Here is a 26,612-nt window from a genome sequence, read left to right on the forward strand (position 1 = left end):
TCTATGGAACATTCTTTCCTCTCTCATTCCCCAAAAGCTGTAAATCTCCATCCCACACACTCTCTCCCCATTCTCAGCAGGTCTGGCAGCATCTGCATGGAGAGAAAAGAACTGATGTTTCAGAGCTTTGACAAAGGGTCATTTAGACAAGAAACATCAGCTCTTTTCTCTCCTTACAGATGCTGCTAGACCTGCTGAGATTTTCCAGCATTTTCTCCCTTGGCTTCAGACGCCAGCATCCGCAGTAATTTGCTTTTATAAGGCTGCAGATACCTCCTCCCAAGTAACGTGCGTGTGCCCAAGACATCACTACTTGTTTCCCTTATTTCTTTAGCACCCATGGGGTGCTCTCCGCAGTAAACACAGAGGAGAAGTATTCATTAAAAATCTCACCCATCTCCTGTAGCTCCACACACAGATGGCCATACTGATTTTTAAGGGGATCTATTCTCTCTCTAGCCACCGTCTTACTCTTAATATAGCTATAGAACCTCTTGGAATTTTCTTTAATCTTACCAGCCAGATCCATATCATACCCTCTTTTTGTCCTCCTGATTTCCCTCTTCAGTATTTTCTTACACTTTTTATAGTCAGAGTGATTCACTTGTCCCCGATTGCCTAAACCCAATGTCTGCTTCCTTCTTTTACCTGACCAGAGCCTCAATGTCCCTTGTCTGCCAGAGATCCTTAAATTTACCATTCTTTCCCTGCATCTTAACAGGAATATACTGCCCCTGGACTCTTGATATCACACTTTTAAAACCACCCATTTGCCAGTCATTCCTTTCCCTTCAAACAAACTCACCTAATCGATATCTGCTCGATCCTGCCTAATGCCCACAAAAGTGGCCCTGCTCCAGTTTAGGGCCTTGACCTGTGGACCTGTCCTATCTTTTTCCAGAAGTATTTTGAAACTATTGGTGCTCCCAATAGTGCTCCCTGACTGACACTTCAGTCACTTGCTCCACCTCATTTCTTAACTGTCTAATAGAAAGTGAGTCCAGGAATTGATAATGAAAAATAAGGAGCTGGGAGATGAATTGAACACGTATTTTGCCTCAGTGTTCACAATAGAGGATACAGTTAAAACTCAGAAACAGCTGGAAATCAGAAAACAGAAGTGTGGGATGAACTCTGAAAAAGCACAATTCCCAGGGAAGTGGTCCTCAGCAAACTGTTGGAGCTGTGGGCTGATGAGTCCTCGGGTCCTGCTGGGCTTCATTCTCGGGTCTTAACAGAGTGAGGTAGTTGATGTGTTGTTCAATTTTCTAAAATTCCCCATCGGGAATTGGATAAAGGGAAACCGGTGGATGCGCTGTACTTAGATTTCCAGAAGACATTTGATGAGGTGCCACATGAAAGGTTATTGCAGCAAATAAAAGTTCATGCTGTGGGGATAACATATTGGCGTGGATAGAAGATTGGCTAACAGCAAACAGTGGGCAGAAATGGATCATTTTCTGGTTCGAGAGAGCGAGAAACCTGGACCAACCTTTCCAGAGTCTGCACCCTCCCTGGATTCACTTCCTTTCTCTTCAGTTGCTGCAAGTCCCCAATTTCCCCCAGAATGAGAAAAGAAATGGAAAGGGGGTTGAAGAGAAAGTGTTTTACTTACAGATGTTTGAGACAGGAGGAAGTTTGAGTCTGTCTGAAGATCAATCTTCATTCACACAAAGCCCACGCTCTGATTGGCTGGAAGACCAGAGTCCTTCCGGTCCTCCAACTCTTCCCATTGGTCAACACCTCAGCATGAAGATCAGAGGGTGGGTTCTCCCCCGCACATGCGCAGCTTCCCCTCTCCCTCGCACATGTGTAGTCCTGGGCCAGGGGGCGGGAGAGCTCACTGAGCGGCTTCTCGCTCTTGCCGGAGCCGTCAGCCGGTTGCCTGGAAACCTTGGTTCAAGGAAGTGTAGGGGAAGGGGAACAATGGGTGGGGGCGGGGCTCCTGGGTCCGCGCGCCCGGGCCTGCGCACTGGAACCCGGAGACGTCACCGCGAAGCAGAGTGATTCCTATTGGCTGATTCAGGCAGGGCTCTATTGTGACGTCACAATGCGGAAGTTGTCCAATGAGCTTCAGAGTGAAACACCCTCCTCTGTTCAACATCTGGGAGGAAATCAATGTTTCCCCCTTTCCATTTCTTTCCTCATTCTGGGGGAAGTTGGGGACTTGCAGCAACTGAAGGAAATGAAGTGAATTCGGTCTGTATATTCCACACATTTTTACTCCAGTAATGTAGACATTTATCTGTCTGGCAGCCTGCATGGAAATTTTCAGCTCTCTGCATCCAGGGCAAGAAGCAGTGAGCATGGATCTGTCAATCACACATGAGGATGGCCTCAACCGGGATCTTGGGTTCATGTCACACTATCTGTAACCCCCACGACTTGCCTGGGCTTGCAAAATCTCACTAACTGTCCTGGCTGGAGACAATACACATCTCTTTAACCTGTGCTTAACCCTCTCTCCACTCTCATTGTCTGTACCTTTAAGACTTGATTACGTTTAAAGACTCGTATTCCAACCATTATCTTGTAAATTGAGTTTGTGTCTTTATATGCCCTGTTTGTGAACAGAACTCCCACTCACCTGATGAAGGGGCAGCGCTCTGAAAGCTTGTGGCTTGTGCTACCAAATAAACCTGTTGGATTTTAACATGGTGTTGTGAGATTACTTACTGTGCTTACCCCAGTCCAACGCCGGCACATCTTTGGACTGTGGAAGGAAAACCGGAACATCCGGAAGAAACCCACACAGACACGGGGAGAATGTAGAAACTCTGCACAGACAGTGACCCGAGGCTGGAATTGAACCCGGGTCCCTGGCGCTGTTAGGCAGCTGCACTAACCACTGTGCCACCGGGCCACATGTCAGTGCCATCGCCCGACTCCAGCCCAGTCTCAGCTCATCTGGAACCCTCACCCATTCCATTGTGATGTCACACCCTCACCCATCCCATTGTGACGTCACACCCTCACCCATTCCATTGTGACGTCACACCCTCACCCATTCCATTGTGACGTCAGGGCTTCCCTCTCCGATCACAATCCCTGCCGGCCTCCCACATAAGAACATAAGAACATAAGAAATAGGAGCAGGAGTAGGCCATCTAGCCCCTCGAGCCTGCCCCGCCATTCAATAAGATCATGGCTGATCTGACGTGGATCAGTACCACTTACCCGCCTGATCCCCATAACCCTTAATTCCCTTCCCGATCAGGAATCCATCCATCCGCGCTTTAAACATATTCAGCGAGGTAGCCTCCACCACCTCAGTGGGCAGAGAATTCCAGAGATTCACCACCCTCTGGGAGAAGAAGTTCCTCCTCAACTCTGTCTTAAACCGACCCCCCTTTATTTTGAGGCTGTGTCCTCTAGTTTTAACTTCCTTACTAAGTGGAAAGAATCTCTCCGCCTCCACCCTATCCAGCCCCCGCGTTATCTTATAAGTCTCCATAAGATCCCCCCTCATCCTTCTAAACTCCAACAAGTACAAACCCAATCTCCTCAGCCTCTCCTCATAATCCAAACCCCTCATCTCCGGTATCAACCTGGTGAACCTTCTCTGCACTCCCTCCAATGCCAATATATCCTTCCTCATATAAGGGGACCAATACTGCACACAGTATTCCAGCTGCGGCCTCACCAATGCCCTGTACAGGTGCATCAAGACATCCCTGCTTTTATATTCTATCCCCCTCGCGATATAGGCCAACATCCCATTTGCCTTCTTGATCACCTGTTGTACCTGCAGACTGGGCTTTTGCGTCTCATGCACAAGGACCCCCAGGTCCCTTTGCACGGTAGCATGTTTTAATTTGTTTCCATTGAGATAGTAATCCCATTTGTTATTATTTCCTCCAAAGTGTATAACCTCGCATTTATCAACGTTATACTCCATTTGCCATATCCTCGCCCACTCACTCAGCCTGTCCAAATCTCTCTGCAGATCTTCTCCGTCCTCCACACGATTCACTTTTCCACTTATCTTTGTGTCGTCTGCAAACTTCGTTACCCTACACTCCGTCCCCTCCTCCAGATCATCTATATAAATGGTAAATAGTTGCGGCCCGAGTACCGATCCCTGCGGCACGCCACTAGTTACCTTCCTCCAACCGGAAAAACACCCATTTATTCCGACTCTTTGCTTCCTGTCGGATAGCCAGTCCCCAATCCACTTTAACACACTACCCCCAACTCCGTGTGCCCTAATCTTCTTCAGCAGCCTTTTATGGGGCACCTTATCAAACGCCTTTTGGAAATCCAAAAACACCGCATCCACCGGTTCTCCTCCATCAACCGCCCTAGTCACATCTTCATAAAAATCCAACATGTTCGTCAAGCACGACTTTCCCCTCATGAATCCATGCTGCGTCTGATTGATCGAACCATTTCTATCCAGATGCCCTGCTATCTCCTCTTTAATAATGGATTCCAGCATTTTCCCTACTACAGACGTTAAGCTGACCGGCCTATAGTTACCCGCCTTTTGTCTCCTTCCTTTTTTAAACAGCGGCGTAACATTAGCCGTTTTCCAATCAACCGGCACTACCCCAGAATGCAACGAGTAATGCAGCCTCAATGGTGGCAGTCAGCCCGGGTCTAACACTACAAGCTGCCGCTCCATTTGGTACAAAGGGGGGGACCGGGAAGTTCATTTCCAGGGTTTGGGTTTGAACAACATGTTTACAAAGCCTCTCCACCCACCCTCCACATTTATCATTCCCCGCACGTCGCCCTCTACCTCGTATTGCTCTCGCTTCCAAACTAAAACCGGCCGTCCGTCACCATTACCCGCACTGATGTGGAGATGCCGGCGTTGGACTGGGGTAAACACAGCAACAAGTCAAACAACACCAGGTTAAAGTCCAACAGGTTTATCTGGTTCACCCGCACTGCGCATGCTTCAGGTCCCGCCTCTCATTCACTCCGATTGCTTGGAGGACCAACCGCTCCCGCTCAGTCCTCCAGCCCCGCCCCTCATTCACACCGATTGGTTGGAGGACCAGCCGCTCCCGCTCGGTCCTCCAGGCCCGCCCCCTCATCCTATTGGTCCGGAGCTGCCGTCAATCAGTCCCCGGGCATTGTGATGTGGAGCATGCGCAGTGTCATTGCTGGCCTTGGCGCTTGTTTGTCCCGGAGAAGCGGAGTCAGCGTTAGGCGGTGGCTGGGAGGATTTGGAAACACTTTGTGGATCCGCAAACCCTTCAGAATCATTGTCAGCTCCCTGGTTTGCAGCTGCGGGGCTTCTCACTCCCTCCCTCCCGGGAACAGGCCCAGGTTAACGGCCCCATCCTGGCTCAGCCACTGGAGGATGGTTCACATCAGAGGATGGGGGAGGGGGACAATAAATAAGAGGTTACACTTTGGCCTCAAATCAATGAGGACTCTGATCTCTGGGAAGGAAGGAAACCCTGGGAGGTGGGCGGGGAGGATTCACAAACACCCGCTGGAGGCCCCAACACCACGAATAAGGTCCATTGGTTTTATTGTCAGCCTGCAGACAGGAGCTGGAGAACTGAACCCAGTAAGAGTTTTAACAACACCAGGTTAAAGTCCAACAGGTTTATTTGGTAGCAAATACCATTAGCTTTCGGAGCGCTGCTCCTTCATCAGATGGAGTGGAAATATGCTCTCAAACAGGGCACAGAGACACAAAATCAAGTTACAGAATACTGATTAGAATGCGAATCCCTACAGCCAACCAGGTCTTAAAGATACAGACAATGTGGGTGGAAGGAGCATTAAGCACAGGTTAAAGAGATGTGGCTGTCCTGTCTGGAGACAATACACATCTCTACCCACAGACACATCATGTCTGTGCTTGCTTATTTTCAAACAGTTGTACAAGGGCCATTCCCCTTCATAAAAACATGCATTATTTCTCCTTTCAAATGATTGCTCAATTCTCTTTATGAAAAATCTGAGTTAACAAAAAACAACATCGGAAGAGTTGCAGAAGCCTCTGCAGTATTCATGGTCATTTTTAAAATTAACAAAGTTTCTTTGACTCAATAACATGAAGAGTCAGGTGGGAATTCTCATACAGTTTTGGAAATAAAACTATTTGCAGTTATGCAGTCGATTTTGTACCTTTTCAAGGAACATAAAATCCTGCAGTGCAGAAGAAGGCCATTCAGCCCATTGAGTCTGGACCGACCACAATCCCACCCACGCCCTATCCCCATATCCCCATGCATTAACCCTAGCTAGTCCCCTTGACAATTTTTAGCATGGCCAATCCACTTAACCCGCATATCTTTGGACTGTGGGAGGAAACCAGAGCACCCAGAGGAAAGCCACGCAGACACAGGGAGAACGTGCAAACTCCACACACATCGTGACCCAAGCTGGGAATAGAACCCAGGTCCCTGGTGCTGTGAGACAGCAGTGCTAACCACTGTACCACCTCTCAATATTGGTCTTGGAAACAGGGCAGAATGTCAGTCCTGGAATGTAAGTGGTCAGTTATCCTATTTACAGCACAGCCACGCCAGAAAGAGACCATTCAGATATGTTATGTGTGCAAATGGATTTATTCAATTTCCCGTTCTGTTAACATATTTAAAAGTTCAAAGGATTTGATCAATCATGAGTTCATTCTTATTGTCAAGTCCGTGTGTGTGTGTGTGTGTGTGTGGAGAGGGGGTGGATGGTAAATCAATCAGTTCGTTACACCAGCTGACACTCCAAGGAGTTCATCTTCAGGTGTAGATGTTAGTTCTGCTATCAATTAAACTCAGATGTGGAGATGCCGGCGTTGGACTGGGGTAAGCACCGTAAGAAGTCTCACATCACCAGGTTAAAGTCCAACAGGTTTATTTACTACCAAATAAACCTGTTGGACTTTAACCTGGTGTTGTGAGACTTCTTACATTAATTAAACTCAGGACGGAGCTAGCTGCTATATTAGTTATTTTCATTATAGAAATCATAGAAACCCCACAGTGCAGAAGGAGGCCATTCGGCCCATCGAGTCTGCACTGACCACAATCCCACCCAGGCCCTATCCCCACATATTTACCCACTAATCCCTCCAACCTACGCATCCCAGGATTCTAAGGGGCAATTTTTAACCTGGCCAATCAACCTAACCGGCACATCTTTGGACTGTGGGAGGAAACCGGAGCACCCGGAGGAAACTCACGCAGACACGAGGAGAATGTGCAAACTCCACACAGACAGTGACCCAAGCCGGGAATCAAACCCGGGACCCTGGAGCTGTGAAGCAGCAGTGCTAACCACTGCACCATTTTATACCTTGGTGCTTTGGCTTCAGTCGTAAGTGAATCACAAAACATGATTTTTAAAAATGCAATAACATACTTCAATGGTGGCTATCTTACCCAGCATTCACAGTGATTCAGAATATGATCCAGCCGCTCAACAGATTTTGCGCATGCGCAATGTATGTTGCTGCTGCAGGAGCAGCAAGGGGGTTATATCGGCTCCGGGTTTCCAGGGAAACGGCTTACTCTGGAGGGTAATGGAGGCGGCGGGGTGGGTGGAGAGGCTTCATAAGCACCCAGAGGAGACAGGAAAACCCGAATAATAACTGCTCGGTGTCGCGTTCGTACAATTCGGGGCCGCGACCGCAGATGCCTGATTTGGAGGCCCCGAGTTAACGGAGGCCATCTTTCCCGGGGCGATGGGCAATAGTGCGCATGCGCGCTGCTCCCTGTCAGCAGGAGGAGAGAAAGTTGTGAATTTCTCTCCGGGACTGACAGGGATGGACTTTGGAAACTCCTTTTACAGGGAGTGAGAAGGGGAGGATTTACACACAGAAAACTCAACCCAAGAGAAATGTTTCTCGCTTAATTTCTATTCTTGACTGACAGTGATGATCTTTTTTTACAGGAAATTTGATGACAAAATTTGAAGGGAAACTCAAACCAGACATCAGATCAAAACCTGACAGAGTCACTCCATTCATCAGAACCTGATTGTAAGTGTGTCTGTAGAAAAAGATTCAAACATCTGTGTGGCTGGAAACAGGGAACGATAATGTCATGGAAGGATTTGCAAAAAAAGATGCAATGTTTTAAATTGAGTTGTTTAACCAGGAGCCTGTGTGGGTCAGTGTATTCTTTCCTCTCATTCTCCAAAAGCTGTGAATCTCCATCCCACACACTCTCCCTCCATTCTCACTCTGCTGTATCTAATATTCACCCTCCCAATTCTCCTGAAGGTGCTGATTGAGGCTGATTGACAGATCCATGCTCACTGCTTCCTGTCCACCACACACACATCATAAGAAACAGGAGCTGCAGTTGGCCATTCAGCCCATCGAACTGCTGCAACCATTCATTGAGAATTGGCTGATCTACCGCAGCATCATTTCCCACGCTATCCCCCAGATAGAGAGAGAATAGAGCCAATGTTTCGAGTCTGGAGAGAGGAAAGAATGTTCCACAGAAACTAGAATTGCGTGTTCTGAATTTCCATCCTGCACTGACACTGATGATCTCTGTAAACTTGTTTTACAGGATACTGAAAGAGGAATCACAGGCCGAAATCTCAAACGTCACATCGAGATCTGACAGAGTCACATTCCTTGGGACCTGAATATCATCGGCCTTTGAATCGAGGAGAAATGGTTGTCCGGCCTGATGACTTGAAAAGATTTCAAACATCAGTGTGACTGGAAAAGTGCCAACACACTGCCACACTGGAGTGAGTGTGTTCCAGTGCACTGAGCTTGAACCAGTTACACAGCCTGAATAAATATCACACCATTCACAGTGGGGGGAGACTGTTCTGTGTGTGGACGAGTCTTCAACTGAAGAGAGGAAAGGACACCTGCACCATGGAGAAACCGTGGAAATGTGCGGACTGTGGGAAGGGATACAGAGCCCCATCAGAGCTGGAAGCTCATCGGCGCAGCCACACTGGGGAGAGACCATTCATGTGCTCTCAGTGTGGGGAGGGATTCAGTCATTTATCCAGCCTGCAGACACACCAGCGAGTACACACTGGGGAGAGACCATTTACTTGCTCTCAGTGTGGGGAGGGATTCACTCGATTATCCCAACTGCAGACACACCAGCGAGTTCACACTGGGGAGAGGCCCTTTAGCTGCTCTCAGTGTGGGAAGGGATTCACTCAGTTATCCGTCCTGCAGACACACCAGCGAATTCATACTGGGGAGAAACCGTTCACCTGCTCTCAGTGTGAGAAGGGATTCTGTCAGTTATCCAGCCTGCAGGCACATCAGCGAGTTCACACTGGGGAGAGGCCGTTCACATGCTCTCAGTGTGAGAAGGGGTTCAGTCAATTATCTAACCTGCAGACGCACCAGCGTGTTCACACTGGGGAGAGACCATTCACCTGCTCTCAGTGTGGGAAGGGATTCACTCGGTTATCCACCCTGCAGACACACCAGCGAGTTCACACTGGGGAGAGGCCATTCACCTGCCCTCAGTGTGGGAAGGGGTTCAGTCGATTATCTGACCTGCAGATGCACCTGCGTGTTCACACTGGGGAGAGACCGTTCACCTGCTCTCAGTGTGGGAAGGGATTCACTGATTCATCCACCCTGCGAAGACACCAGCGAGTTCACACTGGGGAGAGGCCGTTCACCTGCTCTCAGTGTGGGAAGGGATTCACTCATTTATCCACCCTGCGGAGACACCAGCGAGTTCACACTGGGGAGAGGCCATTCACCTGCTCTCAGTGTGAGGAGGGGTTCAGTCAATTATCTAACCTGCAGAGACACCAGCGAGTTCACACTGGGGAGAGACCGTTCACCGCCTCTCCGTGTGGGAAGGGATTCAGTCAGTTATCTGACCTGCAGATACACCAGCACATTCACACTGGGGAGAGACCATTCACCTGCTCTCAGTGTGGGAAGGGATTCAGTCAATTATCTAATCTGCTGAGACACCAAAAAGTTCATGAGTGATTCCAGGGGGTGGGATTCTGCTGTTATTGTTTCTGCTCTCAGTTACATCCAGGACTGCATTTTGTTCATTCTCACAGTTAGTCAATGGGGAGGGTCGGAGGGTTTCTTTCTGCTGGACTGGCCGGTCTCACAACTGCCTCCAGTGGGGTGATGCTCTTTGAGTCTTGTTGCGAATACCTTGTTTTAAATTTCACAAGGATCACAGAGTGACAGGGTGTGAGGAAGTTCAGAGATATTTAGTCAGTATTTCTGTTTGAAACCTCCCAATGCCCATCCAATTTCCTTTGTTCTTGTTTATTGTCTCCACTTCCTCCACCCTCGTAGGCAGCGAGTTCCAGGTCATTACCATTCACTGCATCAAAATATTCTTCCTCACATCTGCGCCCCCCTGCCCCCTGCATCTCTGACCCAAAACCATAAATCTGTGTCCCCCCTCGTCCTTCTCCCATCAGCTAATGGGAACAGCTTTTCTTTGTCCACCTTATCTAAACCTGTCAGAATCTCGTCCACCTTTATCAAATCTCCCCTCAACCTCCTTTGCTCCAAGGGGAACAACCCCAGCCTGACATCGACAATAAAGAACAAACCAACAGAATATGTTAATACCTGAAATCAAATGGGAATGTTTAATTTCTGTTTTGAAGAAATCATGAATATATTGTCACGTACAATAAAGGGATTTGAATAACTCAGCTTGGGTGCAGTTGAATGAAATGTATCAATCTCACATCCACCCACAGTCTAGAGGAAGTGTGGAATGTGTAGCTGGAAATCCCTCCCTAACAGCACTGTGGATGTACTTCCACCTTCGGCATTGTAGCAGTTCAAGAAGGCAGTGTTGGCGCTGATCGTGGCCGAGGCAGCTACAGACAGCCACATATTCTGTTATAACTGAAGGACTGCAGATTAAATGTGAGGCATTATGGGATTGGACTATCTTGACCACGTTCCTGTGACTGCTCAGTTTCTGCAATCATGAACCATTAAAGCTGCTTAGCAGGGCTCCGAAAGAAGACCTGGTGAGAATATTTACTCAGAATGAGTTCGAATTAAACTTATTCCAGGACCGGCTGGTGTTCAGTGGCTGAGATTCCTGAATGTGTAAAAAGGGGGTCTGATCAATCAACAAACAGTGGTCGGTAGTTCGGTAAGAAGCGTTCTCATGCATTATTTGAATTATTTTATCATAAATTTGTGATCAGAACTGTGAGGGACTTGTAACCCAATAGTTGTTGAATTGACGGTAAACTCCAAGTAGCACTGGACTGAAAAGGGGGTCTGACCAAGAAGTGAAGTGATCTCAGGCATTGTTTAAATTACATCATCATTGGCCAACTTCCCCTTTGTGATGTCACAATGGAGTCCTGCCTGAATCAGCCAATAGGAATCTCTCTGCTCCGCGGTGACGCCCCAGGTTCCAGTGAGCAAGCCCGGGCGCGCGGACCCGGGAGCCCCGCCCCCACCCATTGTTCCCCTCCCCCTGCACCACATCGAGCCAAGGTTTCCAGGCAACCGGCTGATGGCTCCGGCCAGAGCGAGAAGCCGCTCGGTGATCTCCCCCTCCCCCCGGCCCAGGACTGCGCATGTCCAAGGGAGAGGGGAAGCTGAGAATTGCAGGGCAGATCCCACCCCCTGACCTTCTGAGGTGTTGATTAATAGGAAGGGGAGGGGGGGTGAAGACACCCCGGACTTGAACTGTTTGCGCCCGAAAGGGCTGGAGGAGTAAAGTCCCCCACCCACTGCTGCTGCCCCCAACACCGGCACCCCCTCCCCTCTTTCCCCCTGACTGGGGCACCGGCCCCCCTCCGTGCCTTGTCCCTCGTCCTCCCTCCTGCTCCTCCGACCTCCTCTCTCCTCTCCGGGGAGAGAGCACCTAGACCCCCATCCACCTACCCTACCCTCCCTTATTTTTCCCTCCCCTTATACACCCTGCCGTGCTTCTGGGCAGTCTCGGGGTGGGCATAGCACTCCCTTGATTACTATGGAGGCATCGCCAGCGTCGTCGATGGCAGAGCCTTCTCGGCCCACCTATGCGGGCGTGGCGGCTACCAGAACCCCCGCCGCTCCTTTTTCGTTGCTCACGCGGCAGCTCGGGGTTAAGTGCTACGCCCACCCCGACATGTCCATCGAGGCCTGTGTCAAGGCAATGGCTGGGGTTGTCGGCCCCTGAGCCATTGTCGCGGCCTCTAAGATGTACGGCCGGGCCGTATTCTTTTTGAAGGCCGAGCGGGCGGTCCACCTCGCCCTGGAGAGGGGGGTCATGGTGGGTGGGGCGTTCCTGGCGGTGGATACATTGGAGGCCACCGCCCATAAGATCATCATCTCGAACGTCCCGCCCTTTCTACCCGGTGAGCTCCTCCTCCCCCACCTCCATCCACTGGGGGAGGTCAGGTCCGGGGTGGTGCCGATCCCGCTTGACCTTTGGGACCCCTCCCTCCGCCATGTCTACTCCTTTTTGTCCATTTCTCCATTTGTCTGCCTGACCCGGGAGGAGGTCCTGGAGGGAGGGTTTAGTATCCGTTCCACCCGGCCGATTACAACCCGGAGTTCTTTTTCAGTATGTCGGGGGACTGGGGCGACACCCCAATGTTCGTGTCCCCGTGCGGCGGTGGCGAGGAAATGGTCCACTCGTCCTCTCCGTCCCGACCTTGGACGCTGGACATCCCCGACCTTAATCCGGAGGTTGTACCGGACCTGGGGGGTGTCCAAGCGTCTGGGGCGGAGCGGGGGACTGAGTCGCCGCTGCATGCGGGCCTGCAAACCGGGGAAGCTGAGCCCGGGGGAACCCCTCCTCCGCCGATCCTGGGGGTGGGATCGGGGAGGGGTTGGGACGAGTTGGCGGCTCCGTGCCGCCCGCCGTACGTCCTGCGGCGGGGGACTCGGAGTCGAGGGGTGACTGCGCTGAGGAGGTCAGCGGCTCGGTGGTGGGCACGGGGGCACTTTTGGAGTCTGCCCAGAGCGAGGCGGGGGACTCCCTCGTGCCTCCCACCGAGTCGTCCCTCGTGCGGATTCACTGTCTGGAACATGGTCGCCTCACGACGCTGCTCCCCAACCCCCACCCCACCCTCACCCCCCCCAACCCCATCCCCCGCACCCCCCCAATCCCCCAACCCCCCCCAACCCCATCCCACCCCCACCCCTCCCCACGCTCCCACCCCCCCCACCCACCCCAAACCCCTCCCACCTTCTTCACCACTGTCCATCTTGTGACCTCACTTTCAAGGAGCTCTGAACATGTACCTCTCGACCTCTTTGTTCTGTAACTCTCCTCAACGCCCTACCATTAACTGAGTAAGTGCTGCCCTGATTCATAGAACATAGAACATTACAGCGCAGTACAGGCCCTTCAGCCCTCGATGTTGCGCCGACCAGTGAAACCAATCTAAAGCCCATCTAATCTACACTATTCCAATATCATCCATATGTTTATCCAATGACCATTTAAATACCCTTAATGTTGGCAAGTCCACTCCTGCTGCAGGCAGGGCATTCCACGCCCTTACTACTCTCTGAGTGAAGAATCTACCTCTGACATCTGTCCTATATCTATCACCCCTCAATTTAAAGCTATGTCCCCTCGTGCTAGCTATCACCATCCGAGGAAAAAGGCTCTCACTATCCACCCTATCTCATCCTCTGATCATCTTGTACGCTTCTATTAAGTCACCTCTTAACCTTCTTCTCTCTAACGAAAACAACCTCAAGTCTCTCAGCCTTTCCTCATAAAACCTTCCCACCATACCAGGCAATATCCTTGTAAATCTCCTCTGCACCCTTTCCAATGCCTCCACATCCTTCCTATAATGCAACATAGACGGGGAAACAAAACGATCAATGATTCTCTCTACCCCAGTTCCACAGTGAGTGGGACAGGGACAAGCAGCAGGACCTTACCACGCACTCTCCAATCACCCATCCGCTGCCAGCAGAAAGCGGCAACTGCAGCTTCAATCAGCGGCTTACTGCCCATCCCTGGGACACAGGATACTCCAAACGGTGTGAAACATAACAATGCACCGACCAAACGCTCATCAAAAAGTTGATCGATTATAGTGCGCTCACTGAAGATTCAAACAGCATTTACACAATACCCGAGTAAGTCACAAACAATATTTTTACCAACTTTCCAAAACTTTTCAGTCATAAATTCGTTCATTTGAGTGAAAAGCTGAGTGTTGTGAATCTGGAAATGAGCACTGTGGGATTTCTGTTACCCAGTGAATTGTTTTCCATTGTTTGTCCGTCAGATTTGCAATTCCATTTGTGTTGTACATTGAAGAGAATCTCATTTCAAAATGATGAGAAAACCAGGAAAATATTAAATACTGGAAGAAATCCTGAGGGAAATGGGTCACAATGTTGGGAAGGCGGTGCAGCTGTGAATGATGTTATTTGTGATTGAGTGGAAAGTATTATATCCTGCGGGATTCTGCGGGATCAACATAGCCAAAGAGATTTATATATAATTGTAAACGCTGTGGTCATGCTGTAGTTCTGGAACAGGTTTTGCAGAAATAGAATTTGGGTCATTGACACCCTGGTTTAGAATATCTTTAGCAGCTGTTTTGTCAGTCTCTGTGGCGCAATTAGTCAGCTCGTTCAGCTGTTAACTGAAAAGTTGGTAGTTTAAGACCACAGCAAGAGTTTTAACAACACCAGGTTAAAGTCCAACAGGTTTATTTGGTAGCTAATACCATTAGCTTTCGGAGTGCTGCTCCTTCGTCAGATGGAGTGGAAATGTGCTCTCAAGCTAATGGTATTTGCTACCAAATTAACCTGTTGGACTTTAACCTGGTGTTGTTAAAACTCTTGCTGTGTTCACCCCAGTCCAACGCCGGCATCTTCACATCAGTTTAAGACCACCCAGAGACGTAGTTTTCACTGTTTTGACCCCATCAGCATTCATAGGCAAACAGTTGCGGGTTGGCAATGGGCCCGGAGGTGTCATTAAATATATAAGAACAAAAGACCAAAGAAAATTACAGCTCAGGAACAGGCCCTTCGGCCCTCCAAGCCTGCATCGACCATGCTGCCCGACTGAACTAAGACCCCTTACCCTTCCGGGGACCACTTCCCCCTATTCCCATCCTATTCATGTATTTGTCCAGACGCCCCTTAAAACTCACCATCGTATCTGCTTCCACTGCATCTCCCGATGAGTTCCAGGCACCCACCACTGTCTGTGTAAAAAACGTGTCTCGTACATCTATATATCCATCAAGTGTTACCGGATGGAATGTTATCCGGTGTTATCAACATTCTTTAATGCATATTGATTTCAAACAAATTACACGTAATTTAAATTTGCTTCCATTATCCCATTAAACTTAACAATTCGAATCAAAACATTATTTAAGTTTATTCATTTATTATTCATTATTAGTTTCACAAATAGCCTTACATTAACACTGCAATGAAGTTACTGCGAAAGTCTGAGATTCCACAGCCAGGGAAAATAATGTCTTCCCCTATCAAATTCATAGAATGATAGATTCCCTGCAGCACAGAAGGAGGCCATTCGGTACACCGAGCCTGCACCGACAACAATCCCACCTCCGTCAAATCCCTGCAACACCACGTATTTAACCTGCTAACCCCTCTGACACTGAGGGGCATTTTAGCATGGCCAATCACTGAATCCACACATCTTTGGACTGTGGGTGGAAAGCGGAACAACTGAAAGGAAAGCCGCGCAGACACAGGGCGAACGTGCAAACTCCACACAGAGAGTCACCTGAAGCCGGAAATGAACCGGGGTCCCTGGCTATCAGGCAGCATTGCTAAACCCTGAACAACAGTCGCAATACTTCAAAAACTTCAAAACTTAACTCCGTGTTGAAGGCTGGAAGGAGAGTGTGACAGTGGGTGATTGGCAGTGTGCACATTCCTGTAATCAGTGACTGGGAGGATCAGGAAGATGAGATATCTGGATCTCTTTATACTGTCATCTCTAAACTCCATCTCCTCTCAGTACCGTGTGTCTTACATTCCCTGCCCCTGCTTTCCAGGTATAGCTCGGGCTCACTACTTGTCTCTGTCTGCATTAAGCAGCTAATTGACCCTGGGAGCTGGACGGTCAGAGGAAGCTGGAGAACAGAAACGGGAAGAGAAGCGACATGATAGTGTTTCATAAATGGCTTGTATCACTTGCTCTCCGTGATGAATGCCTACCGTGTGTTACCTTGTAAGTTTCACAGGAGCCACAGTGATGGAGTTGGTGGGTTTTGGAAATTGAAAGTGTCACATGGCAGCTTGCGGGACTATTTCACCTCACTGTCGATTTCATGTTCCAACTAACAGAATTCGCTGTTTTCATTGGCTGAAGCAGTCACTTGTGTTCCATCTAAACATTAAACTTTGAAGGAGAAACATGCTCTGGTGAATAAAATGTCCAACATAAAATAAAAGGCAGGTGGTCCATGTATAAATTAGTGTTTTAAAGAATTCGTATCAATTTCCCTGATGGTCTAGTGGTTAGGATTCGGCGCTCTCACCACCGCGGCCCGGGTTCGATTCTCAGTCAGGGAATGTCGATTTATTGCTATACTCTGTACAACAATTCCGGGTTAGCAGCAGTTCTATCGCAATTAGTATCAGGGAGGTTTCCTCCTTTGTGTCTGAATTGGAAATGTCACTTGTCAAGAATGTTGAAAAAGCGATGGGCTGGAAAGCGCTGACGATAGAGATGGTGATGCGGGGTAAAATTTGGCTGATAATGGGGTGGATTTCATTGTTTCCACTGACACAAATATCCTGCAGATCTGGGTCCAAATCTCGGGCTCAGTGACAAGAAAACCTTTAACTGAATTAAACAGCAAACTTTCTGACCTCCAGTGAAGTGGTGGCAGTTTTCACTCAGAAACCAGTAACGGTGAGATTAGCAGCGCGGGATGGAGAGGGACTCAGTTTCAATGGTGAGACTGCGGGTGGAATGGCGAGCTGGAGTTCAACCAGAAATGCAGCAAAGTTTAAAAACAATCGCGCTCAACGTGGGGCTGGAACCCACGGGTCCATTAACGGTGATAAATTCATGTTGTTCAGCAGAATTACCACAACGTGATTTAATCACAGGTTGATACTAACACTGCCCTTTGAACGCAGCGAGCTGCAGTAAAATTGAATGCAGTAGAAAGGACGACACGTTGGGACAGTTGTTCGAACTGATGCCTCACAGCGCCAGTGACTAAGGTTCAATTTCTCGGGTTACTGTATATGCGGAGTTTTCACGTTCTCCCCCTGTCTGCGTGCGTTTCCTCCTGATGATCCGGTTTCCTTTTCAAAGATGTGTGGGTTAGGCTGATTGTCATGATGTGGAGATGCCGGCGTTGGACTGGGGTAAACACAGTAATGAGTTTAACAACACCAGGTTAAAGTCCAACAGGTTTATTTGGTAGCAAAGGCCACAAGATTTCGGAGCCTTAAGCTCCTTCTTCAGGTGAGTGGGAATTCTGTGAGTGGAGAGAGCATTAAGACAGGTTAAAGAGATGTCCAGATAGGACAGCCAGTGAAATCCTGCAAGTCCAGGCAAGCTGTGGGGATTACAGATAGTGTGACATGAACCCAATATCCCGGTTGAGGCCGTCCTCATGCGTGCGGAACTTGGCTATCAGTAAAGAGATTAAAAGGGAAGGTCTGTGATAGAGAGCATAACAGGATGGATTAACTGACACAAGGAATGATGGACAAGGGCAACATTGGGTGGTTCTCATTATTTTTAAACTTTGCTGCTTTCCTGGGTGAACTCCAGCTCTCCATTCCTCCGGCAGCGTCACCAATCAAACTGAGTCTTTCTCTATCCCACTTTGTTAATCTCACAGTTACTGCTTTCTGAATGAAGACTGCTTGGAATCAGTCTAAGTCAAATAGATTACTGCTAAATTCAGTGAGAAGTTTCTTGTCATTCAGCACGATATTTTAATCCAGAAATGAGTGATATTTCTGTCAGTGCAAATGGTTAACTCTGACACATTACCACACAGATTTTACCTTGTATCAACGTCTCCATCGTCAGCGCTTTGCAGACTATCACTGTCTTTCACTATCAGTATTTGTTCTCGACCTGACCCTGTTGCCCATATGACATTTCCAACTCGGAAGCAAAAACACAAATCTCACTCCACTGTTTCTGGCAGAGCTGCTTTCGAGCAGAAAGTATTGCAGGTTTGTTTATCAAAGCATTTAAACCTTTATATATCGAAGCCAGTCTGCGACCCTGAAAGGGCTGAACCCTAACCACTGGATCACCAGGATCTCATCTTCTTGATTCTCCCAAATACTTACGACAGGAATGTGCACGGTGCCAATTATCGACATTCATACACTCCTCCCTGTCTCTTAAGACATTAAATTGTTCATATTTTCACACTGGTTTCCAGTGTGACGAAAGCAGAGCTGTGATATGCTGATGTTCGAACATAGAACAGTACAGCACAGAACAGGCCCTTCGGCCCACGATGTTGTGCCGAGCTTTGTCTGAAACCCAGAATCCAGCTATTTCCTCCCTATCATCCCGAAGTACTCCATGTGCCTATCCAATAGCTTCTTAAATGTTCCTAAAGTTTCTGACTCCACTATCCCTGCAGGCAGTCTATTCCACACCCCAACCACTCTCTGAGTAAAAAACCTACCTCGGACATCCTTCCTATATCTCCCACCATGAACCCTATAGTTATGCCCCCTAGTTACCACTCCATTCACCCGAGGAAATAGTCTTTGAACGTTCACTCTATCTATCCCCCTCATCATCTTATAAACCTCTATCAAGTCTCCTCTCAACCTCCTCCGCTCCTAAGAGAAAAGCCCAAGTTCCCTCAACCTTTCCGCATAAGACCTACCCTCCAAACCAGGCAGCATCCTGGTAAATCTCCTCTGCACTCTTTCCAGTGTCTCCACATCCTTCTTAGAGTGAGGTGACCATGTTGTTCAGCATTTTTAACACAACAGGTTTATAAAAGTTCGATGCTAACATTGCTCTTTAAACGTGGTGAGCTACAGTGAAATATAATGCAGTTGAAGGTAGCTTACTCATTTTTGCGGAAGGAATCAGCAAGGGCAATGTAAATATGAATTGCTGTGGGTAATTGACGGAATTGTGCAATGGGACTGATATTTCGCCCTGCTGTTCAAATTGGCACAGGTACTGAGCGACCATTTTCAGATTGCTCCCGTGTGCTGGGTTCCGTGGTGTAATGGTGAGCACTCTGGACTCTGAATCCAGCGATCCGAGTTCAAATCTCGGCGGAACCTTGCTTTAATTTGCAGATGATGGATATACTAAAGGGCGTTTAATTTTCTCACCAAGTCCAAATCGAGAGGACAATTTGTCAGCCAGTTCAGCTGCGGTTCCAATGCACATTGCTGAACCTCTGGCGCCAGATGCCTGCAACATCAGTGCTTTTCATCTTTTCGCTACTCTTTACCTCCTCTGTTGAAAGATAGAAGCAGTTGGTGTCGCACAATAGCAATTCGATTGGAGCCTGGCAATTATTGAGCAAAATGTGTGTGTGTGTGAGTGCGTGAGAGAGAGAAAGAGAGTCGGTGCGTGCGTGTGTTCTGGAGAAAAGACTGCTGTCGATTCCATGGTGAAATGGTTCGCACTCTGGCCTCTCGCCTCCGAATTCTGGTTTAAATTGGGATGAATGAGTGAATGAGTGACACATGTAGGTGGACCCCCTGCCCACTGTGGTGACTCTGCTTCTCAGCCCTTTGTGTTCTTGAGCAATCGTTCTCTGGAGCTGATGCAATGACGCCGGGAGAGTCATTCGCTGCATCGTCTGCAATGTGATTGCGGTGGAATTTGCTGAAATTTCCTCAGTGTTTAGTTTTCCACTTTCTGAGAATTAAAAATGAAATGCGCTTCAGCAAACTCATCATCGTCTTCAGCAAATAAAAACAATCTTTCACCGAGTTCTGAACTCCGCTTACTACATTCGGAGTCCAGAGTGCCCACCGTCACACCACAGAAATAGGAACAGAGCCACCTGATGCAAATGGTTACTCAAAGCATGTGACCTTTTTCATTCAATGTGGCAGCAACAGCAAGTGGGTCAAATGCTTTGAGTGACCATTTGCAGCCGGCTGCTATGTTGTAGGTCCTCTGGTCTAATGGTGACCTCTCTGAATCCAGCGAACCGAGTTTAAATTTAGGCGGACCCTTGCTCTTCTTTGCCATTGTTGAGGATTGATTTGTCGATGGATCTTTTATTTCAGTTCTTCATAAAGCAGGAATCGGGAGGACAATTTGTCAGCCAGTTCAACTTCCATTACACTGCACAATGCTGAGCCTCTGGCGACAGGTGCCGACATCAGCAATGTTTTTTTTCATCTTTCGCTACTCTTTAAATCATCTGCTGAAAGAAAGAATCAGTTGGTGTCACACAACAGCAACCATTCGACTGGAGACTGGCAATTATTGAGCAAGTGTGTGTGTGTGTGTGTGTGTGTTTTGGGAGCAAGGTCTGGTGTCATAGGTCAGAGTGCTGTCGTTTCCTTGGTGTAACGCTAAGCAATCTGGACTCTCGCCGTCCGACTTCTTGTTTCAATTGGGACAGATGAGTGAGTGAATGGCACCCGGAGGTGGACCCCCTGCAAAAGATATTTTGAATTAGGAACATCTTTTGGAATGATTGATCCTCATTTTGTTTCATTTTATGTCAAATAGGGTGACACATTCTTGTATCTTATTTTTTAATACCTCGGCCCTTTAACGATTTAAACAGGGAACATTCAGTCCAAGAAAACTAATCCACATTGAACTAGAAAAAGAAACACTGAAGTTACTGAAAATCCCATTTCAAAACAGAAAATATTGGAAACACTCAGCAGGTCAAACGTCGTCTTTGGAGAGGGAAACAGAGTGAATGTTTCGGGTCGCTGACGTTACATCCAAAATGGAAGAAGTTAGAGATTTAATGGTTTACAAGCAACTACAGAGTGAAGGACAAAAAGAGGGCAAGAACTCTTTTTATGACCTTGTGACAGGATGTAAGGTTGGAGTGACTGAATGGCAATTGGGATGATTATTGTTTCCACTGACACAATCTCCCAGATCTTGGTTCCAATCTCGCGCAAAATGAGAGGAAAACTTCTAGCTGAATTAAGCACTAAATTCTTCGACTGCCAGGGAAGCAGAGATCGCTTTAACTCATGAAAGCGGTAATTGTGAAATTCATAGAGCGGCACGGTGGGACAGTGCTCAGCACCGCTGTCTTTCAGCGCCAGGGACCTGGGTTCGATTCTCGGCTTGGGTCACTATCTGTGTGTGGTTTGCACGTTCTCCCCGTGTCAGCGAGTGTTTCATCCCACAGTAGGAAAGATGTGCTGGTTAGGTGCATTGACCCGAAGAGGCGCTGGAGTCTGGCGACTAGGAGAATTTCACAGTAACTTCATTCATGCAAGCCTTCCTTGTGACTACGAAATAAACTTCAAAAGAAAACGGGATGGGAAAAGGTTCAGTTTGAGCGGCGACACTGCTGGAACTTAACCCAGTAAAAACAGAGCCCAACGTGGGACTCAAATGCACGACCCTGAGCTAGACGGACACATATCAGAACTGGCACTCCATATACTCAAATGCATGGAGACAAATATGGCTTTTCCATCTACTATCTCAGCTTATTCCAATTAGAAAGTTGGCGATTAATCAACCGGCAGAATCTTTGAGGTTAGAATGCATTCCTCTCAATGATCGACAACTTCATTCACATCTTGCACTTCTCAGCTGGATCTCCTTCCAAACATTGCAAACTCCTCTTACATCTTTCGCCTTAATATTTTTGATCTAACTACTCAAACCAGATGCGGAAACAGCATCTCAGTATGCCCGGAGGCAAACTATCGCCCCATTTTCAGACTTTTCCATCTGACCACCTCTCAGCCCAAAATCATCCCACTGAGTCTCTCCTCCCCGCACAACCGCCTCATCACAGGATTAAATCCAGTGAACGTTGGTTAAACATAGACAGCGAGAGAATAGAGGGTGCAAAGAGCAAAAGAGGGAACAGTGATCGATGCACAGACAGAGAGACTGAAAAGTGAGAGAGTCTGAGACAGGTCTCCAGCGACAAAAAGGGACAGACAGGGACAGAGAGTGAAGCATTCACCCACAACTCAATATACAGAAAACAACTGTCGGAACCCACAAGCATGGGGTCCTCTGAATGGGTGAATAAGTATTAAATGAATGTGTGCAAGCATTGTCATCTATTGAAAATGTCTGGATCCTCTGTGAGTGTGTTGTACGAACAGAATTTGATTCGATTTATTGTCACATGTATTAACATACAGTGAAAAGTATTGTTTCTTGCACGCTATACAGACAAAACATACAATTCATGCAGCAGGAAACGTGAGAGTGCAGAACGTAGTGTTAGTCATAGCCAGGGTGTAGATAAAGATCAACTTAATGCAAGGTAAGTCCATTCAAAAGTCTGACAGCAGCAGGGAAGAAGCTGTTTTTGAGTCGGTTGGTACGTGACCTCAGAATTTTTGTGTCTTTTCCGGATGGAAGAAGATGGAAGAGAGAATGTTGGGGTGCGTGGGGTCCTTAATTACGCTGGCTGCTTTGCCGAGACAGCGGGAAGTGTAGACAGAGACAATGGGAAGCCTTTCAGTGTGTTCTCAGGTTCTAAAATCATGTCCCATGTGAACCAATTCCACCATGTCACGGGAAATAAACTAACAAAATCCACGACTTGTCCATTACAAAGGAAGGGCTTGTCCGGGATTTAAACCAGGGACCTCTCGCAAGCCTGCGGATTTTAACACCCAAAGCGAGAATCATACCCATCGACCAACAGCCCGCGGCAAAAAAGCATGTCAACTAAATATATGTTCATTGCCACCTAACAGCGGATCAGAAATTTGCAATGAAATGTGATAATGTTGGAAAAACTCAGGAAGTCAGACAGCGTCTGTGCATAGGGAAACAAAAGATAAACTTTCACCTCCATGACCTTTCGTTAACATTGGGAATGTTTAGAAATGTAGGAATTTTAAAAGAAGTGAAATCCAGCAGGGAGGAAACATAACAACATCTGATATGGTGGAAGCCAGGGGGAAATAAATGAGGGAAACAGAGAATGACAGAATGATTACAGCACAGAATGAGACGATTACAAATTTACTTGCAAGACTCACATGCGTTGTGGGTGAAGGAGAACCAGAGGGCGTACTGTACATATATTTCAACAAAACCGTCGTGATGAGGTTGGTAGGCTTGAAAATTGAACGCTATACATAGGAACATAGGAACATAGGAATTGGGAGCAGGTGTCGGCAAATTCAGCCCTGTGGTCCTGCTCTGCCATTCAATCAGATCATGGTTGACCTCTCCTTGATCTGAAACCCACCTCCCCACCTATTCTCCATATCCCTTTAATGTGTTTTTCTTCATCAGAAATATTTCTATCCCTTCTTGAAATCATTCAACGATTCAGATTCCAACGCGCTATGGAGCAGCGAGTTCCACCAATTCACCACCCTTTACGAGAAGTAGTTTCTCCTCATCTCAGTTTTAAATCAACGGGCTCTCAAACTATACACGTGAGCTCTTGTCCTTGATTGCCCCATAAGAAGAAACTTTTGGTCTACCTTTTCTTTATCAATCCATTTAGAATGTTATATATGTCTATCAGATCCCCTCCTCATCCTTCTAAACTTTAGCATTTTGTGGGACCATTTCACCTCACTATCAATTCCATGACCCAGCGAATTCAATCCGTGTTGTCATTGGCTGAAGGAGGCAATTATGTATCCAAACAGGACATTTTGAAGAGGAAACGTGTCACAAGTGAAAAAGATCTGAGAGGAAAATAATGAGCAAAGGGACATGTATGAAATCAGTTTGAAAAACACAGTTCACCGGTTTCCATGGTAGTCCAGTGGCTCATGTTCAACACTCTCCTTGTGATGTCTGGTTTCAATTCCCGCTTTGGAAAAGAGGACTATTTGCTCTCAGTAAACCATTAATAATGATCTGATTTACTCTCCGATCGAAAGCAGATCTACTAGAATCAGCCGAGTGAGGTTTGCAAGTTTATATCAGAGCTGGAAATTTCACATGTGCAACAGTTCAAGAACAAACACAGAAAGAGAAGGACAGTGATAGGGTGCATTGTATGAACGATTGAGAAGTTGTTGCAAGGTCAAATCTGTCTGGTAATTGGTCAGATTTTACCGTTTACATTGACACTGAATAATGAAACTTTTTTCCTCACTCTGCATTGAAAAGCATTTGGAAATATTTCTGTCCGGTTTCGAACCGTCGGAAGCGAAAGTGATAATTGCACTGGAGTGTTTGTTATATGTTGTCATTGGCTGAACACATCACTGGCGTTGAAACAGAGGGCGCCATTTTGCAGGAGAAAGCTGTTTGTGGTGAAAGTGGCGTGAAAATTAAAGTAACAAAAGCAGCGTGGATAAATTAAATTCTAAAACACGCTGTAAGCTGCTGGCCTGGTTGTTAGAGTTTGTCTCTGTCGCTGCTGTTTAGATCACTGGTCTGGAATTGAAGATTTATTGCTCTCATTCAAACTGTGAAAACTGTGAGTTATTGCCTCGATGAAGATATAAAACATAATCTCGCCTCGTGCCCTGAAGTGCAGACCCTGAGCAAATTCAACAGGAGGTTCCCTTGTCATTTCTGGCAGGAAATTGGGAAGAGACGAGCTTAAGGTCAGTTTAAATGATGCCGGCCCTTCACTGCAGCTCATTGTGTTTCTGACGTGGATGATTTCTGTTTGTTGCGCAGTTCAGGCTGACCTGATTCAGGGAAGGAGTGGGCTCATGTCGCTTGATGGCCTTTCCCACCTCCATTGCTTTTAATGAATTTGAGTAACATTATCATTAAATAACATGATTGCGACGCGTTCCAACGTGGTAGTGTGGCCGAGCGGTCTAAGGCGCTGGATTAAGGCTCCAGTCTCTAGGGGGGGCGTGGGTTCAAATCCCACCGCTGCCATGAGTTTGAGTTTTGGTCCTTGCAGCTGCAGTCCAACAGCTCAGAATTCATCCCATGAGTGTGTGTGGTGCCGTTTTCGTCATGAACAACGAGCAGAGACATTAGCAACTTTAAAAAGTTGTTGGGGTAAAGCAGCGTGTGTGCAAGATGCACCTTTCGAGAGTACACACAGGCTGAATTTCTGACTGCCGAGTTAAACAACCTAATGAAGGAGCAGCGCTCCGACAGCTCGTAATTCCAAATAAGCCTGTTTGACTTCAGCTGGTGTTGTGAGAATTCTTGCTGTACCCACCCAGTCCAAAGCCGGCATCTCCACATCATGATATAAACAACATGATTACAAATAGTGAGACTGTATTCCCGGCCCAGGAATTCAGGTGATGGATTTGAATTTTATAACTGAAGTTCAAATCCTGTCATGTATGCTTCACATCATTCTGACCAGATATTTACAGAATTAACCTGGCTCCTGTGATAATCACCGCACTATATAAACACGGAGATGGCCTCAGGGCAAACAGATCGGGTTTACTGGAGAACAACAAGACTGGCTCCAGAAGCTCATCTTTTGCCCACAGCAATTGATATTACATTGCCTCTGCGTGTTCCTCCTGTCAAAATGAATAATGGTACTTCCCACTGTATTAAAGTTTCGTAATAACATGTTCGAGAAAAAGTATTCACGACGTTTAAAGAAAATCAACTGAACACCAGAAATTTGTGGCATTTGACCACTTTCCCCCCACAAATGCTATTGCCTCGAATTCAATGCCTCAGAACACTCACCAACGCTTTTAGCGGAAGTGATCGCTGTCAGATATGGTGCTGCAGGGGTTGGAATTAATGGAGTCGGATAGGCTCACATGTCCCATGGAGTCTGCTCCACAATTTAAGGAGATTATGACGAATCCACCAATTTCCAACCCTATCATGATGGCCCTTCATTCCCTTAGGTTCCAAAAATATCTCCATCTGAAACTTCAATATCCTCATTAACTGAGGATCCACAGACCTCTGGCGAAGCGTCATCCAGACTCGAAACTTTGGCTCTTTTCTCTCTCCATAGATGCTGCCAGACCTACTGAGATGTTCCAGCATTTTCTGTTTTTGTTTCAGTTTCCAGCAGCCGCAGTATTTTGCTTTTCCCGCCACGATTTACATTCCGTTTGTTTCTTTTTCTATCACAACTTTGTCAACTCTTACCCACGGCTCCCACCCTCACACCCCGCATCTCCCTTAAAGTATAAATCTCGCCCTCTTTTCCTGTCTTCAGCTTTAAGACCATAAGACCATAAGACATAGGAGCGGAAGTAAGGCCATTCGGCCCATCGAGTCCACTCCACCATTCAATCATGGTTGATTTCAACTCCATTTACCCACTCTCTCCCCATAGCCCTTAATTCCTCGAGAAATCAAGAATTTATCAATTTCTGTCTTGAAGACGCTCAACGTCTCGGCCTCCACAGCCCTCTGTGGCAATGAATTCCACAGACCCACCACTCTCTGGCTGAAGAAATTTCTCCTCATCTCTGTTCTAAAGTGACTCCCTTTTATTCTAAGGCTGTGCCCCCGCGTCCTAGTCTCCCCTGTTAATGGAAACAACTTCCCTACGTCCATCCTATCTAAGCCGTTCATTATCTTGTAAGTTTCTATCAGATCTCCCCTCAACCTCCTAAACTCCAATGAATATAATCCCACGATCCTCAGACGTTCATCGTATGTCAGGCCTACCATTCCTGGGATCATCCGTGTGAA

The 26,612-nt window shown here is 47.4% G+C and overlaps 2 protein-coding genes and 2 non-coding genes across 4 annotated transcripts in view; 3 read left to right on the forward strand and 1 right to left on the reverse strand.

Moving 5' to 3' along the window:
* LOC144486397 (uncharacterized) overlaps positions 1 to 26,612 on the forward strand; it is a 100,169-nt gene that overhangs the window by 43,714 nt on the left and 29,843 nt on the right. The window contains exon 4 of the mRNA XM_078204433.1: positions 8,810 to 9,894. Coding sequence (XP_078060559.1) covers positions 8,810 to 9,894 — 1,085 coding nt within the window. The remainder of the gene's footprint in view (positions 1 to 8,809; positions 9,895 to 26,612) is intronic.
* The window catches only part of LOC144486403 (uncharacterized), a 151,273-nt gene that overhangs the window by 1,796 nt on the left and 122,865 nt on the right, over positions 1 to 26,612 (reverse strand). The window lies entirely within an intron of this gene.
* Positions 19,073 to 19,144, forward strand: trnaq-cug (transfer RNA glutamine (anticodon CUG)). Its single transcript has one exon. It is a non-coding gene; the product is annotated as a tRNA-Gln (tRNA).
* trnal-aag (transfer RNA leucine (anticodon AAG)) lies at positions 24,775 to 24,857 on the forward strand. The gene has a single exon. It is a non-coding gene; the product is annotated as a tRNA-Leu (tRNA).

This window comes from Mustelus asterias, unplaced genomic scaffold, assembly GCF_964213995.1.
Source record: "Mustelus asterias unplaced genomic scaffold, sMusAst1.hap1.1 HAP1_SCAFFOLD_331, whole genome shotgun sequence".
Classification (NCBI taxonomy): Eukaryota; Metazoa; Chordata; class Chondrichthyes; order Carcharhiniformes; family Triakidae; genus Mustelus; species Mustelus asterias.